At 40.6% G+C, this 18,216-nt stretch overlaps 1 protein-coding gene across 2 annotated transcripts in view; it reads right to left on the bottom strand.

Moving 5' to 3' along the window:
- DYNC2H1 (dynein cytoplasmic 2 heavy chain 1) overlaps positions 1-18,216 on the bottom strand; it is a 6,555,988-nt gene that overhangs the window by 2,356,826 nt on the left and 4,180,946 nt on the right. For both annotated transcript variants that reach the window (XM_044072582.1, XM_044072581.1), the window contains one exon: positions 876-997. In XM_044072582.1, the coding sequence (XP_043928517.1) occupies positions 876-997 (122 nt within the window). The remainder of the gene's footprint in view (positions 1-875; positions 998-18,216) is intronic.

Here is an 18,216-nt window from a genome sequence, read left to right as displayed (position 1 = left end):
TATTTTTTAAATGTTTGTTTCAGTGTGCTCTTCTTGTTCTGATGAAGTCTTTGTTTCAGTGTGCTCTTCTTGTTCTGATGAAGTCCTGTGATTACAGGGGCGAAAGCGCATAACACTGGATATTAAAGTTTTTTTTTTTACTACTCGTTTGCGCTGCTTGTATTTTTGGTGATGGCTGCTGCAGTGCTTTTAACCTTGCCAATGACTAAAGTGGGCAAATCCCTGACTATGACCATGCAACTTGACAAAGTGTTGGCTCAGGTGTTGTGCAGGCAAGGGAGGATGGGGATGCCTAAACTGGGAGAATTGGGATCACACTATTGTTAGGTAGGTCTCTCATGGCCTTGATGGAGGCCAGAACATGAAGGGATTGCTCGATGGGAGAGGGCAGGCAGTGAGTATGTCCATAATAAGTCAAGCATTACACCCCTGAGAAGCAATCTGGTAGTCTTTACTTTCAGTGAGCAATAAAACATAAAAACTAGAGATATCAATTTTTTCTTTTTGTTTCTGACACTAATATTTTAAGCAACAAACACTATAAAGTATTTTTTTACTTGTGGCTGTTTTAATTTGTGCCTGAACCTGTAATCTTTCAAACATTCAGAGAAAATTCAATGACTGATCCTCTATTTGCACAATATAAGTAAAAACTTTAAGTTTCATCAACACAAAGGGTCTATGAAAATTAACTTATCAATTTAAGCAAAACAAAAAAAATCTTCATTGTCATTAAGTCCAAATGCTATACAACATATTAGCATTTAAACTTAAAAAAAAAAAAAAAAAAAAAAAAGAGTACTGTAAGATGATGTGTTACGTAAATTAGCCAAGTGGGAAACAAAAGGGGATGGGTAACACAGCTAGTTACTCACTCAACTAGTCCTGACTGTTCCTTTTCCAAAGGCTGAATCCTCTCAAGAACATGTGAATACTGGATATTAGCCTTCACCCAAGCAGCAAGAGGTGCAGCTGCAGCACTGGCACGCTTTGCATTCTGAAAATATCAAAAGTAAAACATATCAATGACATGATATATCAACCATAAAAAAAGTCAAGTGACAATCATTAAAAAATGGAATTTGTGAGACTGCATCTTGCATCAAATCCTGCTTATAGGACTTCTTCCCAATGAAAGTATCACTACCTAGTAACAGTGTCCATCTATCCTTGCAAGCATATAATCCCATCCACTACATCTCATTCTTCTTACACTTCTCAAGAGACCCAGGACCTTTTGCTAAAAAGACTACAGCAAGGAAATTAGACCTTCTTCCACCACTGAGATAAAAAAGACATCTCTGAATGCTTTCATGTCTCTCCTTATTGAATATTAAGCATAGTGCAATGCCTGCTGTGTTGGACCTTGGCAAATACTCAGGTGTATAGATCTTGCCCCAGAGAAAGTTTGAATACCAACCAACACCCTTAATGGAAGAGATGCAATCCTGGGCCTTCCCCTAGGTGCAGATGTTGTAACAGGAATCTGATATCACCTTCTCTTTGGGATGGGCAAGAAGATGTTGGATGCTCACTCATAATCCTCTACGGTAGGCTCCCTTCTACTGCCTGGACTAATAATCAAACCTGGGTGAATGGGATATATTCATGGCCGACACCTGTACTTCACAGACCCAACTTGAGTTCCCAGCAAAAGACATTCTAGAAATCCTGCAGTGAGATATCACTAAATCACCAATACCAAACACTTAGTAAAGCGACACCTACTCGTATTCTCCACTTCTTTCCTTTTTAAAAAAACTTGTTATATTAAAAGACAATGAAACACAACCATTTTCAATGCTAGGGAAAAAGATCAAATGGAATGAGTCCTTCACTTACCAATGACATTTCAAAAATCTTAATGTACAATGTTCACAAATCTTCCAAAGGAAAATACAGCAAATGGACAGTTTCTGCCATACCATTTAGTACTATAATGATCTGGACATTTCCATTACATTTTTTCAAATGTGTCTTTTTAAAAATGTTAACCTCAATCACAAACTCCAAATGCCATAGCACTGTGAAAAGATATACAGTATAGGACCACGACAGAAAGACTTGCATGCATGATCACCAAAAAATGAGTAAGGGTAGCATCAGCTTAATTACAATGCCAACATTCTGAATTATAAATATAGTACATCTCATACAGACGCAAGGATAATGTATAGCATAAAACATTAACCTGACTAAACTTGTTCAACTGAAATAAATATAATGTGTTTACATTTTTACAGTAAAGGGTCTAAACTCTATTAGAAAACTGGAAATAATTAAAGTTGCCCACTTTTGTTCACAAGAGAAATATCTAATAAGTGGCAGATGGAATCTTGCTGAACTAGAGTACTAAGAAATACTGGAATGTTTATCTAATCAGTATATTCAAATCATTCAGCATATTAATGAAATATAAACATATATGATTGTAACACAAAGAGAAACTCATTCTGTTTTCAATGTTTATATGATTTTTCCATCAATTACACATGTAATAAATTTGTTACTCTCTGTTCAATGCTAAGAATCAATTTTCAATAGACTAAAAATGTATATAACTGCTGAATATTCTTATACTACAAGTTTGTGTACATCATCTTGAATAATATCCATGCAACCAGAAAAAAAACTTCATATGCACTATTTCTACTCTAATATATGTTAAACAATGGTTATTATTAGCATTATTTACAGATCTTGAAAGAATGATTCTGTCATTTGTCTTCCACATAATAGGATAAATTAATGTCATTAATAAGTTTTTGATGTTAGTAGTTCTGTATTCAGTTCAGAATCACTATATTCTTCCCACAAAACTTGGCTTTGTGGTATCTGTCATTTCTTTTTTAAATTTTTACAGCATAGGAGATCAGCACCTGTACCAGGGAATTTACATGACACTTGCATTGCTTAAGATGGCCTAAATTTACTAAGTCAATGTCATTAAATTTCAAGTAAAAGTAGTTACTAACCTGTATGTATATTATCTGTAAGCATGTTACCAGATGTATCTGCTAAATAAATAACAATATTCATTTGACTGATTTTATATATACATATATATACACATACGGTTTCACTTTATAATCTCGAAATACTGAAATGTCGAATTTCAGTATTTTGAGACTGTAAAGTCGAAAGTGCAGTTACACAAAACTGTATAACAGCAAATGCAGAGATGTCGCATTCACCGTTGTGTATTCGCGTACATGATGTGCGGTTTGTGGATTTAGCTAAGGTTTGAGGTAAGTGGAGTTTTTGTAAGGGTATTGGGTAGGGATTTTAGTGTGTGTAGTGGTGATTTTTGTGTTTGTGTGTTTAGTGCGACCTCGGAGTTAGTATATATAAGTAGGGATGTGGGGGGGTGCAGGGGGGCTTGCCCAGCTTTTAGCAAGTTTGTGTGTGTTGGTTTGGTTTTTTTGTAGTGTTAGCAGATAGGTGTATTTGTGTTTGAGTGGTGTAGTGTTTTGTTTATGTAACATTCGTGGTTTGGAATTTTGCGGTTTTAAAGTTTTGGGTTTATAGTTTTGAGATACTGAAATTTGATATTTTAGTATTTCTAGATTATAAAGTGAATCCATATGTGTGTGTGTATATATATATATATATATATATATATATATATATATATATATATATATTTACACACACATATATATATATATATATATATATATATATATATATATACACACACACACACACACACACGTGTACACACAATGTGTGCATGTTTACACATATACACACACACACACACACACACACACACACACGTACATATTGTAACACAGACTGATTCCCCCAGTAAAAGATAAGTGCCCCAGACTAAAGTAGAAAATGTCTGAAAGACAAAACTAATGTAAAATTATAACTGTATTGCTTGTAAATACTTGTACAATGAATCTATATCTGTATTTGTAAATATATTGCTTATATGCGCATGCTCATAACTCAGAACTGAAGTACCCCAGGAGAACTAGGACCCCCCCCCACTGGAAAAGAGGACATGCACATCTAAAAAAAGGAAGAACGGAGGGGAACCTCTTGGCCAGTACAAAGTACCACTAATGCAAAAGGAAGAAAAAAGGGGAAGGAGTACTGCAACAGTGAAAAGAAGGACATATATTTGTTATGGTAAAATTTCACACAAATGTACTATGTCATTCTATATCACTCTTACAGTATTCATCACCTCTGGAGACTATAAAAGCTATAGTGAAGGCAAGGAGGCACTTGCCTGGCCCTGGAAATGACAGCCAATTTGTTATGTTTTGTGAAAGTGTAAACTGAAGTTTGAGCAGCAGCTTTAAGGATGGAGTTGATGTCCAAGCCTTTGAAGAAAGACCCAGAAGAAGCCACTGCTCCAGTGGAATAAGCCGCAAGGAAGCAGACAACTGCTTACCATGACAAGAATAACAAAAAATGGCCTTGGAAATCCAGGAGGGGATGGCTTGCTTACATATTGCCAAATCCAATGTCCTTTTATGAAAAGAAACAAAAAGCTGATCAAATTTATGAAAAGCCTTTGTTTTGTGTAGATAATACCTGAGCTGTCTATGCAAATCCATGCCATGAAGAACCTTCTCACTAGCTGATTGCAGAGAAGGAAAACAAGAAGTAAGCTTGATAGACTGATTAAGGGACTGTTTGTTAACCACCTTGGGCATGAAAGAAGGATTTGTATAGTGAGACACCCAGTCTCTAAGAAAAAAACAAAAAAGGTGAGATTGCCATCAAGGCCTTTAATTTAGATATCCTTCTGGCAAAGGTTAAAACAACTAATAAAACAGCCTTTCAGATGCAATGTGCAAAGAAACAGCAGCATCAGGCTCAAAAGGAGCTTGAGTCAGTTTTTCAAGGACAAAATTATGATCCCAAGAAGGTGGAATGGACTTTTTGAGAGCTAACTTGAAGGACACCTTAAAGAAACGGCTTGACCTCAAAACTGCAGGCCAAAGGAGAAGTAAATGACAGACAGGCAGAAATGTTTGACAGTTGGGCTTTCACTGAAAAATATGCCAAGCCAGCATATAGTAGTTCACATACATAGGAAAGAACCATGGGGACTCCAAATGAAAAGGGGCCCTGGTGATGTTTAAGACACCAACCAGAAAATTTCTTCCATTTGGACATATATGATTTTCTGGTAGTGGGTTTCCTGGTTTCCTGCAGGACCATAAGCATGTCATCAGAAAAATGATGTTGGAGAGGAATCAGAACCCTATTACCCAAAGTGTCAGTTGAAGAGTGGATATATGAGAGTGTAGGAGAGTACCTCTGATTGAGAGAGAGCTGATGAATCCACCAGTGAATTTCCAGGTTCAGACAAGGGAACAGACGAATTAGATGGTCCAGTGGATAAAGGTGTTGAAGCAACAATGATTTTAGATACCAATGAAACTTCATCATATGAAGCCAGGCCCAGGGAAGCATGGGAATAGTGGAGCCCATGAACCACAGAACCCTGAGAAACTCCCTGGCTGGAAGAGAGGACAGGGAAAACAGGGAGAGAAAATAATTCATGAGGGACAAAACCTTGGAGGCAGGAAGAGATGCCAGCACTGGAAAAGTCTGGAACCTGTAGTCTAGGAAAACATGATCCTGAGATGGAGTCATCATTGACTATTGAAGGTTGATGGTGAACCCCATGTTGTGCAACAGAAGCTGGGTAAAATGAAGATCTTGCAACAGCTTTGAATGGGATTGACCCTGAAACAAGAGGATGTCCAGATAAGGAAATATTTGAATGTCCTAGAGCCTGCAAAAGGCGAGTAAAGGAGCTAGACATTTGGTAAACACCCTTGGAGCCACTGAAAGCCCAAACAACAAAGCAGATAACTGAAAATGAGAGTAAGCAACATAGAAATGCAAATATTTCCTGAACAGAGGGTGGACAGGAATGTGAAGGTAAGCTTCTTTGAGATCCAAGGAAACCAGAAAGGCCTAGGAGAGCAACAGAGTCTTTAGAGAGAACAGTCAGACTGAAGGCACGATGAGCAAGGCGCTCAGAAAGGAAAGACCAGGACAGGTCTTCAAGACCTCTCTTTCTTGGGGACCAGAAATATCCTGGAATAAAACTCCAAATCACTTTCATTCTGTGGAACCAGTTGAATGGCACCCTGGTCTAGCATACCCTGTAATACCCTGTAAAATGAGGACTCTATTCGGCAGGGGGTTGAGAAAAACCAGAAAAGGAGGAAAGGGTCTTCAAGGTCATACAGTAATCCTGCCAGATCATGGAGAGAACCCAGGTGTCTGTGGTAATCAGCTGCCAAACTGAGAGAGAAAGAGAAAACCTGAGGGATAAGGGAGGGAAGGCAGTCAGATGGCTGCAGATTTGTCAGGAAAGGACTGTTTCTTGGGTCTAGGCATTGAGTAGGCTCATATAAAAAAACATGCCTAAGAGCCTTTTTACCTTTGAAAGATGGTCTAAACAAGGTGCGCAAAAAGGCAGTCTTACTAGGATAGTTTCTTTGAAACTTGGGAATAGGCGAGACAAAAATCTGCTTCAAATCTTTAATAACCTTACCTTAATTCTGTAAGGTCTTGAAAAGGTCAGTCAGAGCAGAACCAAACAAATTCTTGTTACCTAAGAGGCATCCAGAAGCTTTTGCTTTGATATTATTTGGCAAGACTTGAAGCAGAAGCCAGAACTAGCGCCTCATTGCTGAGCCAGAGGCAGCAGCCCTAGAAGAGGCATCTTGAGAAGTGGAACTGAGCATGGAGAGAGTCAAGGCCTTAACCTCAAAGTCAAGCATATCAGAAACAATCTTCCCAATCTGGGAAAGAAGAGAAAGGATGTATCTGGAAATTGACAGCCCTGAAGGCCAAACTATCAAAAGTGCACATCTTCTAACCAATTCTCTCTATGGATTTACTGTCCTTATCTGAAGGAATGAGCTTGGAAGAAGGCAATAGCCTAGAAGGCTTAACTGTAGACACATAAATCATTGCAGGATCAGATGAAGAGCACTTGTATAAGAATTAGCAGGCATCCTGCACCTTATAGAACCTATAAGGTTCCTTGGAAGAAGGAGGTTGAGAATCCGGTGTCAAAGAAACAGCAGGGAAGGTATCTAATAGAGCAGCCAACAAAGGAGGGACAGCTGAAAGCTTAGGACAGTTTATCTGTAACAACTTACACCTTTTCTGGATGTTTTATACTTGACAGTAATCCCATTTGAAATGCTCCACAATAAGCAAGAACATGCAACCAAATGAAAGCTCCTCTAAAGGAGGATCAGAAAGAAGAGATTCCTCCTCCTCCTCAGACCCATAATCTAAAGGTGAAGGCAATTGAGAGGAGAAGGCTAAGGAGTCAGCCTCAGAGTCAGAATTTCAATCTGAAGATTCTGGGCGCCTAGTGTTCATAGTGGAACAGGACCAAGGAGGTGCAGGCACTGAAACTCCCTAAAGAGGTTTCAATGTCATCAAGGCATTGAACAAGCCTGGAGTGAAGTCCTGCCATTCCCTTTGTGGATACCTAGGAGCTGACACAACCTATGTAGTCTTCAGCCTTTTGACAAGACAATGAAGTTCAATCCACTGTCTTCAGCCTTTTGACAAGATGATGAAGTTCAATCCCCTGCCTGGGTTTGATTAAGATACCCCAGCACCTCTTCCTAGCAAGGATCTGAGGAATCCCTCTAAGCCCCTCAAAAATAATCAGTCTTGGTTCTCACACAATGCTTGTGGTGGACATCTGCAAGACCTCTAAGGATGTGCGAGACACAGGTTCCATGCCAGCCTCTGAGAATGTCGTTGTGGAATAAAGTGATGGCAATGCCAGACTATCCTATGGGTGTTCACTCACCTCACGAGAGATGTCCTGTGGAGGCAGGACAGCAGCAGACTCAGGCCTACATTTCTTGGTCTTCTTTTTGAGCAGCAGTTGTACCTAGGGTCGGGCAGATTCTGCCATGGTACCTTGGGCCAAATGCTTGAGAAACTGGTTCTCAAGGTAAAGGGAAAGTGAAGAAAGGCGGCTACACAAAGTCTTGAGTACAAAAGCCTGACAGATGGAACACTGTGTCTGGCTGTGAGGTTCACTTAAGCAAAGCAGGCACCTATCGTGGAGGTCTTTATGGTGAATCTGGCTCCCATACTGAATTCTCCCTTTCCTGGATGACATGCAACCTACTGAACAATAAGAACAGAAGAAAAGAACTGTACCAGGGTACTTATCAGAAAGAAGTAGGCTTGATATAAACAGCAAAGTGAAGGGCATTTAGACCAAGGGTATGATAATGGCTTTCAAACTGGTGGCAATGAAGTTCTGGATTGAGAGCGTACGCACATCACTTTTATGCTCAAAGCTTGTGTGATGGGCCATAAGTGTGATGTGTGACACTTCCTAGGTAATAAAGGCTTTGGTACACTGGCCAGACAATGGTCTATCCTTGGCAGGGCATCCCAGAGATGATGAATACTGCAACAGAGATATGGAAGGACATTCCCAGTATGATGAACCTGGGAAGTATATTTTTAAGTACCTGTTGAAAGAAGCACTAACTAGGTGTTTACAATAATGACGGAAAAAGATGTATAAAAGAGGGGCTAAGACAACCCAAAGGCCAGACAGCAACCATTCAAACTGGTAGACCAGTACAACATCTCTGTGAACAGATGTGTTTCTACAAGACTGAGGACAGAAACTTGATACCACATTACCTGAATAACCCAGAAGCATCATTCATATTATGGAAGTTGAACTCGGTACTTAGCTTTCTTAAAGGTAATGGTACTTCTGTTTTATGAAAGAGCACTGAAGTTATTTTTCCTTGAAGATCCAACCTTCACTTTGTCTTATGTAAATAAGACTGTTTTTATATAGAAGCAGATTGGCTCACCTGCATTACCTGCGTGCACTGGTGGAAGCAGAGGACACAATTTTGGCTAAAATTAGCCAACATTAAGTTTCAAAACAAACCACCTGTGATAAGTAAACCTAAATTTTCTTAATATAAAGATAACATGTAGCCTTTCAATGATGAGAGAGTTTTTGCACTGACAGATGCACCACAGACACTGAGAAAAAGTATACCTGTATTCATTTAATGTGAGGGTGTGCTAATCTCCTGCCATGTTCCTGTGCTGAAAGAACACACCTGTATCCATTAACTATCTGCCAATGGCTCCTTTGTTGGGAGAGTGCTACCAAAGAGTGAGTCTCTGTGAGCAGGATGCTTTCCATACAACTTTGGACAATCACACCAGCAGCAGTTGTTGAGGCAACACTTGTCACAAAGTTCACAGTGATCCTGAAAATAATACTACCACTGTGGCCACAGACCTAGTCTAAGGATATGGAGTCATACAACACTGCATTTCAGCAGTACGCCAAACAGACAATGGGAATGGCTGAACAGGCCTGCATTTGCTCTGAACTAATGGAGGAGTCTTTATAAATGTTTATGGACACAGAAGGTACTGTTAACAAGGCTTACAAAAAAGTTAAGAAATGTTTACTTGATTGATCTAGGGTTACAAGTGAAATGCAACACAAATTCTGTGGATGGACACTAATTAAAAAGAGAATGGCAAGATTTCAGATATTCAAGTAAAAGTAACCTGCAAGTATGGTAGCTACACAGCTCCAAAAGTCATCAGTACACTTCAAAAAAGCAAGAGCCAGCAATACAGTGACAATAATTTATTGTGAATACAGTAAGGAGAACAAACAGACTGGTTTCGGCTAAATAGTTATTAAGCCTTCATCAGTGTATCAGTGCTTCCAAACAGACATCCCCCTTAAATAGTAGTTGGTCCACCTGGAGGTTGATTAAGGAAATTACACTTATATAAGAATATTAAAAATATTCATTGAGTCCTGGTGGGAATAATGCCCCTAGCTTAACAATCCATTTATTCTCTTTGTTATTAAGTAGTCAATGCCAGCCTGATTTATTATTGTTGCCCTGTATTTTATCTATAATGGTAAAGTGAAAATTGGCATTGGGGTGTTTCTCCGTGTGTTTATATAATGCATTACTGATTCTCTTGGTCCTGATATCACTTAGATGCTCTGAAATTCTGAACTTAAATGGTCTTGAGGTTTGGCCAACATAAAAGGCAGAGCAACTGCATGTAGCCATGTACCATTCTGAATGGCAATTGGCAAAAAAAAAGAAATATTGAATATTTTGCCTACTGGAAAACTCTTAGTTTTGAAAATACTTTTACAGTGTGTACAGTGGCCACATGGAAGACAGCCTTGTAGAGCCTGGCCCTCTATGTTTTTTTGTATGGAATGTATGTCTGAGGTATGTATATATTTATAATGACTCATATGTGAGCCCAAACTTTTTGCTCTTCTGAAAGAAAAGTGACATGTCTCATCTATGATGCCCGTCAGCCAAGTATCGGCTAGGAGAATGTTCCAATGTCTACGTACAATGTTAGTGAGAACATCTGTATTCCTCCCATATGTTGTAATAAGTCTTATGGGTGAGTTCTGATTAGCCAATTTGTCCTTATATTGTAATAACGCAGACCGGTCATGTTCAGATGCCCAATGTTTGGCTCGATATACATCCCCTGTTTTATAGCCTCTCTGCTTGAATCTCTCAACAAGATCTTTCTCATATATGTGATGAGTATTGTCATCTGAACATATCCTTTTGAGTCTTAGAAACTGCAACTTTGGAATGTTTCTGCATATGTGAGATGGATGAAAACAGGTGGCATGGAGTAAGGAGTTGAATTGGGGATGTTTTCTATAAACTTCAGCAGAGAGAGTCCAGTCAGTATTTTGTGTTACCATTACATCAAGAAATGTAATATTACTGGTATCAAAAGAGACCGTAAACTCAATCCTCCACTTGTTATGATTGAGGTATTCAACAAATTCCTGAAGGTAAATACTATCAGATCTCCATACCAACCAGCAATCATCCAAGTATCTCCTCTATATGTCGATCTCTTCCAAATAGATGTTATGGGCCTGATCATAAATAAGTTGTTCTTCAATATAGGCCATGAAGAGATTGGCATATATGGGGCAAAGGAGGCTCCCATGGCAGTACCGTTCACATGTAGATAACAAGATTCCTGAAAGTAAAACACATTCTTGGTCAAAATATGTTCTGTTAGGCAAACCAGGAATGTATTAAAACCCGGTGGATATAGTTCGGTCTTTGATAGCCAATACTCAAGAGCCACCAAGCCCGCCCAATGAGGGATATTAGTGTACAATGCAGAAACATCCAAAGCACACATATGCCACCCAGCCTCCAACTGCATATCTGAAATGATCCTTAAGAATACGGTGGTATTGTATATTCTGGCTCTTACATAAGTAAGTAAGAGCTTGAGGTGTAGTGTCAAAAACTGGGAAAAGGGTTCCGTGATAGAGCCTCTACCAGAAACGATTGGTCTCCCTGGTGGATTTTGCATATTTTTGTGAATCTTAGGTAAAAAATAGATGTACTGACTAAAGGGATCCCAAACCGTTAGGTGATGTAATATATCATCTGTAATAATGCCCTCTTCCCTGGCAAGACAAAGGAAACCATCTATCTGTTTCTTAAAACCATTAGTAAGATTACATACCATGTGTGTAGAGTACCATTTGTTCAAGAGTTGTCGTATGGCTTCCTCTGTATTGTGTCATGTCTTGTATCACAATGGCACCACCTTTGTCTACTGGCAAAATTACTATTTCTTGAGTCTTACTCAATTCCTGGTCCATGTCCATCTCATGCTTAGATAGATTAATTCTATAGAACATCAGATAAAATCTAATAAAGTGTAGATCATTGAGGATTGAATTTTGGAACATGAGAACAGTGGGATGCATGAGTGGATTGAAGCTAGACTTGTGATATTTAAATCCAGACTGTGGTTGTGAGTCAGATGCTGTATGGAAAAAGAGTTTCGAGTTAAGATATCTACAAAAGGATGATACACCCTGTGCAAAGGTATCTTCAGGCACAAAGAACCCAGGTATAAACTTCAGTCCTTTATTTAGTAGTTTAACATGACAGGGTGAAATATCAACAGAGAAAATATTTACTACATTATTCAATACTACTTCTTTACCATTAACCTGAGTAGTTGTTCCATACTTTCTAGCCCTGCATTTCCTATCCCCCTGCTATGATTTGACCCTAAAGGGGTAGTCATGCTACTTTTTTTGGTTGTAGGTGAGTCTGTGACATTCCGTGCATAAGACTCCAAACCAGAAGAAGATTCTTCCCCTGATCCCCCACCACTGGAAGCTGTAGATCTTTTAAGTACTGATCATGGCCTCTTTCTTTTGGCAAATTTCTTGTAGGAGGGTTTAGATCTAACATGTTTGCTGTTTGCATATGGGTGACCTACCTCATAATTTGAGACATCCCTGTGGTTCCTAGTCTTTCTCTCCTTTAATTGCTGCTCCAACAATAAAAGGTCCTTGTTCAATTTCCTCAGACATTGATTATATCCTTCTTCACTTTCAAATTGGGTGATGTCATTACATATGGTTGTGATATCAGAAATATTCTTGTCTATCGTTCTGTCATAGTATAAAGCTAATGTCCTGACAAGATCCATAAATGCTTTATGTTGTACTTCTGCCCATTGTTGTAAAAGGGTGGGGTCAGCCTCTGGGACTAAAGGTTGAATTTGCACCCTCAAGCCCCTGGGGGAAATGTCCTTGGTAATGTAGGCCTTAAATAACTTGACATGCCAAATGTTGGCCCTTGGGGCCCTCATACTCTTATTGAGTTTATGAAATCCTACTTCACAACTGTTGGAGTGCATGGTCACATTGGAGGTATTCAGTGTGTTATTTAAACCAAAAATGGCTAGATTGTCCATGTCTGAGTGAAGCCCTTTGATATTATTAGTCAATATGTCTAAATTATATTTTTAATAGAAAGTATTGTTGGCATAAGATATTGCCCTTGATCAGCTAAATGGCAATCCAATTGGTAATAAAGTACGCTATTATGGGAATCAGGAATATGGTATATAGTGATGGTAAAAAAATGGCGTTGTTAGTAGTGTTAAGCACCCAAAAATTGTATATTAGCCATTTTTGGAAAATTGAGCCAGGAAAGGAAAAAAAGACTAGGAAGTTCCACAGGGATGTCTCAGATTATGAGGCAGGTCACCCATATGCAAACAGCAAATGTGTCAGATTTGTAACTTCCAACAAGAAAGTTATCAAAAGAAAGAGGCCACAATCAATCCTTAAAAAAACTACGGCCTCTAGTGGTGAGGGATCACGGGAAGAATCTCCCTCTGGTTTGGAGTCTTGTGCACAGAATACCATGAGGTCCGGTAATTCAGATACCCTTCATGCTGAGGTGATGGCTAGACAGAAGGCTGTTTTCCAAGAAAGGAATTTCAACTCTGCAATTGCAGCTGGCTCAAAGGGAGGTAGAGTGAGCTTTTCCAATACAAAGTTAAGGTTCCAAGCTGGAGTAGGGGCTCTCCTGGGTGGTCTTAAGTTTTTGGCCCCTCTGAGGAATTGCTTCAGCAGTGGATAAGAGAAGAAGGGTGGCTCTGTATTGTAATGTGCTGAAATGGCCAAGGCATGAATTTTAATGGAAGAAAAGGAAAGGCCCTTGTGAAGCATCTCAGTTAAGTACTGAAGAATGTGCGGTAAATTGGGCACTGTTGTGCCCATCCCCTGAGTTTGACTCCAGGAACAGAATCTTTTCCATTTTTCAGCATAGGATTTTCTAGTACTAGGCCTCGTTGCCTCCAGAATGACTGCCATCACTTGCTTACTGAGGGATGGTAATGGAGAGCTCAGATAATTAGCCAGGCTGCAAGGTTCAGAGTTTGAAGCTGGGGGAGCAGAATAGTACAGTTTTGTACCTACCATAAATGTAGATGTCCGATAGGTATGCATCTGCAGTCATCACATATGGTTGTCCTGCCTCAGGCAGCCCTTCGGTTGGCCGGATTCCAAAGTCTGGGTCCGGCGTCGGCTGATGTCGCACTTTCCCCGACGTCAGAGCGCCTGGGGTATAAAAGCATCAGCCGACGCCATCTTCCTCAGTTTTTCTTGCCCCAGATGCCAGGTGCCCTCTAAGGAAGGCTAAATTTGGAGAGATGCATTTAAAAATCCAAACATGCACAATAATATAAAAACAAATACACCATAATAGATCACCCCAGCTAGCTATAAGAGGGGTAAGTACCCAAGAAATACCACAGAGGGGAAGGAGGGAGGGTAACCCTGACTGCAGATGCATACCTATCGGACATCTACATTTATGATAGGTACAAAACTGTACTATGTCCTTCAAGGATGCATCTGCAGTCATCACATATGAGTAGAATACCATAGCCAATCTGGGGGTGGAGGAACTATGTAAAGAATGGTGTAGCTAAAATGCCCTGCAGGACTGCCGTAGCAAAGCCTGCCCTGGATCTGGAATATAAAGGTAAATTGTAATGCTTGGCAAATGTATGCACAGAGCTCCATGTAGCAGCTTCTAAAATGTCCTTGGTAGCCACCCTTCTTAAGAAGGCTGTGGCTCTCGTGGAATGAGGTCTAATGTTAGCTGGCACAGTTTTTCCATGAAAGGAGTAACAAAAACGAATGCAATTCCCTATCCATTTTGAAATTGTCTGTTTGGAAATTGCTTTTCCTTGTGTACCAGCAGCATATGCTACCAACAGCTGGTCAGTTTTTCTGTAACCTTTAGTTCTGTCCAAGTAGTAGCGCAACTGTCTGTGTATGTCCAGGGTGTGCAGAAGTTTCTCCCCTTTGTTTTGTGGATTTGGAAAGAAGGTAGGCAAGTGAATAGCTTGATTTAATGAAACCCTGGATACCACCTTTGGCATAAATGTAGGATTGGTTCTCAATGAAACTCTGTCCTGATGAAAAATAAGAAATGGCTGTACTGCCATAAGGGCCTGTAACTCAGATACTCTTCTTGCTGAGGTTATGGCCAGAAGGAAAGCAGTCTTCCAAGACAGGAACTGTAGTTCTGCAGATGCTGCTGGTTCAAAGGGAGGCAGAGTTAGTTTTTCCAACACAAAGTTAAGGTCCCAAGTAGGTAGAGGTGGTTTCCTTGGAGGATTGATGTTTTTGATTCCTCTTAGAAACTGTCTTAGGAGAGGATGAGAGAAGACAGGTGGATCAGCATTGTACTCTGCTGAAATTGCTGAAGCATGAATTTTAATGGAAGAGTAAGACAGACCATTGTGGAACATTTCTGCCAAGTATTCCAGGATATGTGCCATGTTCATCACTGTCGCATCTAGTCCCTTGGTGGTGCTCCAAATGTGAAATCTTTTCCATTTTGCTGAATATGCCTTTCTTGCGAGCTTCCATAATAATATCTTTCACTCTCTGGGATAGCTTGTCCTGAGGAGGAGTCAAGGTATTTTCCAGGCCGTTAGTTGCAAGGTTTTCAGGTTGGAATGCAAAGTTTTGTAATTGTGCTGTGTCAGTAGAAGTGGCCATAGAGGAAGAGGCCATGGTTTCGTGCTTGACAGGCTCTTTAACAGTGGGTACCAGTGCTGTCTTGGCTAGTCCGGAGCTATCAGAATCACTTTTGGCTGCTCTGTCCTGATCTTCAGTAAAACCTTGGTCATTAATGGGAGAGGTGGAAATGCATACACTGTTAGAGTTCTCCAGCTGAAAGAGAGGGCGTCCACTTTCCATGATTGTGGGTGGTATGTCCTTGAGCAGAATTTCTTCAGCTGATGATTGTGGGGGGAGGCAAAAAGATCTAAGTCCGGCCTCCCCCCATGATTGTGTTATCTGTAGAAAGATGTCTGGGTGCAGCATCCATTCATGTGCATCCATGATATTTTTGCTTAAGCTGTCCGCCAGTATATTGTCTTTCCCTGGCACAAACTGGGATTGTAGCTGTATATTGAGTTTCAAGGAAAGCTCCCATAGATTCATTGCCAGCCTGCAAAGAGGATAGGAATGGGTGCCTCCTTGCTTGTTTATGTACCACATAACTGTGGTGTTGTCTGTCCTTATTAGCAGATGGCCATGATGCAGAAAGGGTTTGGAGGCTTCGACTGCATGTATCACTGCCAGCATTTCCTTTTGGTTTATGTGCATGCGTAGCTCTTTTTGTGACCATAGACCTTGAATGCATCTGCCCTCCATGTGTGCTCCCCATCCGTGGTCTGAAGCGTCTGTTGTAATAGTTTGGCTGGATATTGGTTTGCTGAAAGGCAGACCCCTGTTTGACTAGCTTGCTTGAGCCCACCACAGAAATTCCTTTTGAAGGCATGGAATGAGTGGTATCAAAGTTTCCAGGCTGTGACTGTGCTGAGTCCATAAACTCCTTAGGTACCATTGTAGTTTCCTCATATGTAGTCTTGCTTGCGGAATCAGAAGGATGCAAGAAGCCATGTAACCCAGGGCCTGCAGGATTTTCCTTGCAGTCAGCTGGGTTTGTCTTGTCAGATTTTTGAAGTAATCTGGTAGTTGATTTTGTTTTTCTTCTGTGAGGAAGGCCATTTGGGTGGTTGTATCTAGATCTGCACCCAGAAAGGTTATTCTTTGGGATGGAACAAGTCTTGATTTGTGAAAGTTGACTGTATATCCCAAGGCCTGAAGTAGGTGGATGGCATAATTCAAGTGTTTTACCAAAGTTTGTTGGCTGTCCGCTTGTATAAGGCAGTCGTCCAGATATGGGTATATTTTAATCCCCTGAAGTCTGCAGTGTGCAATTACTGATGCCAGGCATTTCGTGAATACTCTGGGCGCAGTAGATAAGCCAAAGGGCAATGCTGAGAATTGATAATGCTCTGACCCTGCAAGAAATCTGAGGTGTCTTCTGCAAATTTGTCTGATAGGGACATGCTAGAGTTACCAGCCAAGACCCCTTGCCCAGCATGGGAAGGAGCTGCTGTAGAGTCAACATTTTGAACTTTGGCACAATGAGATAAGTATTCAGTGCGGACAAGTCGAGAATAGGCCTCCATTGTTTTTCTTTTCTTGGAACAAGGAATAGTCTGGAATAAAATCCTTGGTCTTGTTCTGAGAGCGGAACCTTTTCTATAGCTTTCATTTGCATTAAGCTGGAAATTTGTTTCAAAGCCTCTGCCCTTTGATTTGGTGGCAGGTCTGGCATGCCCTTTCTTTTTGGTAATGTGTGGAAATGAAACCTGTATCCTTTGTCTATTATTTGTAGTGTCCATTTGTCCCTTGTAATACTGTGCCAATTTTCTGAGAATAAAGAAAGCTTTCCACCCAAAGGTGCTTCCAGTTGAGCCTTGGTTGGCGGTGTCAAAGTAAAGTCATTGAGCCTGTCCTTGTGCAGCAGTTGAAGGTCCTGCATTACCTCTCTGGTTGGGAGGCTGCCATTGACGTCCTCTATAGGAGCCTCTAGCTTGCCCTCTACCTCTGGCACGCCTGTTCTTGCCTCTCTGAAACCTCTCTGTGTCTGGAAAGGACCAATTCTTGGAAGGCCAATTCCTGCTGAATCTTGGTGGCTGTACTTGGAGAAAATCTTTGACTGTTTGTACGGATTTTGCCTTTTCTTCAAATTTCTTTAGGACCTCCTGAGCTGTGGAGCCAAATAACTTTTGCTTTTCCAGAGGAGCATCCAGCAGCTTTGCTTTAACATGGTCTGGCAGAGATTGTTCCTTCAGCCAAGCATGCCTATGTATGACTGCGCCAGTCATAGCTGACCTACATGAAGCTTCCAATGCATCATAACCACATTGCAAGAAATGGTTGCTAACCTGTTGTGAGTTATGTACCAGATCCTGAAGTGACTTGCGGTCTAGGGGGTCAGGTGAAGACAGTTTTTTATGCAATTCATCTAACAAATACTCTTGGTACTGTATCATATGAAATTGACAATTTAATGCCCTCATAGAAAGAGTAGCAGAAGTATACACTTTTTACCCCATCTCTAAAGCTCTGGACTCCCTTTCAGAGGGAGAGGATTTTTAGCAGTGGCAGCTGCAACCCCTTTAGGGCCCTGGGAAATAGTTTCTGGATCAGCAGAGTGGGCCTTGTAAAGGTAAAGATGTGAGTCCGGGACCCTGTAGTACCTATCGCGTTTGGCAGGAGCCGGGGGGAGAATCAGGGGTTGTGCTAGAGTCAGAGTACACATCATCAATGACATTCAAAACAGGAGGAATAGCTAAAGGTCTATGCTGAGGCAAATGTAAAAAGGTCCTTAATCTTTTCCTGGAATCAGAGAATTCCTGGCCCTGCCATTGGAAATGCTCTCTCATGGAGTGTAGTGTCTCCCCAAAGGAAAACTCTTCAGGAGGGGAGGCCGAGGGAAT

This window comes from Protopterus annectens, chromosome 5.part0 (assembly GCF_019279795.1).
Source record: "Protopterus annectens isolate FY-2018-M chromosome 5.part0, PAN1.0, whole genome shotgun sequence".
In the NCBI taxonomy this organism is placed as follows: Eukaryota; Metazoa; Chordata; order Ceratodontiformes; family Protopteridae; genus Protopterus; species Protopterus annectens.
The sequence above is the reverse complement of the archived record's forward strand: the minus strand, read 5'-3'. Positions and strand labels throughout refer to the sequence as shown.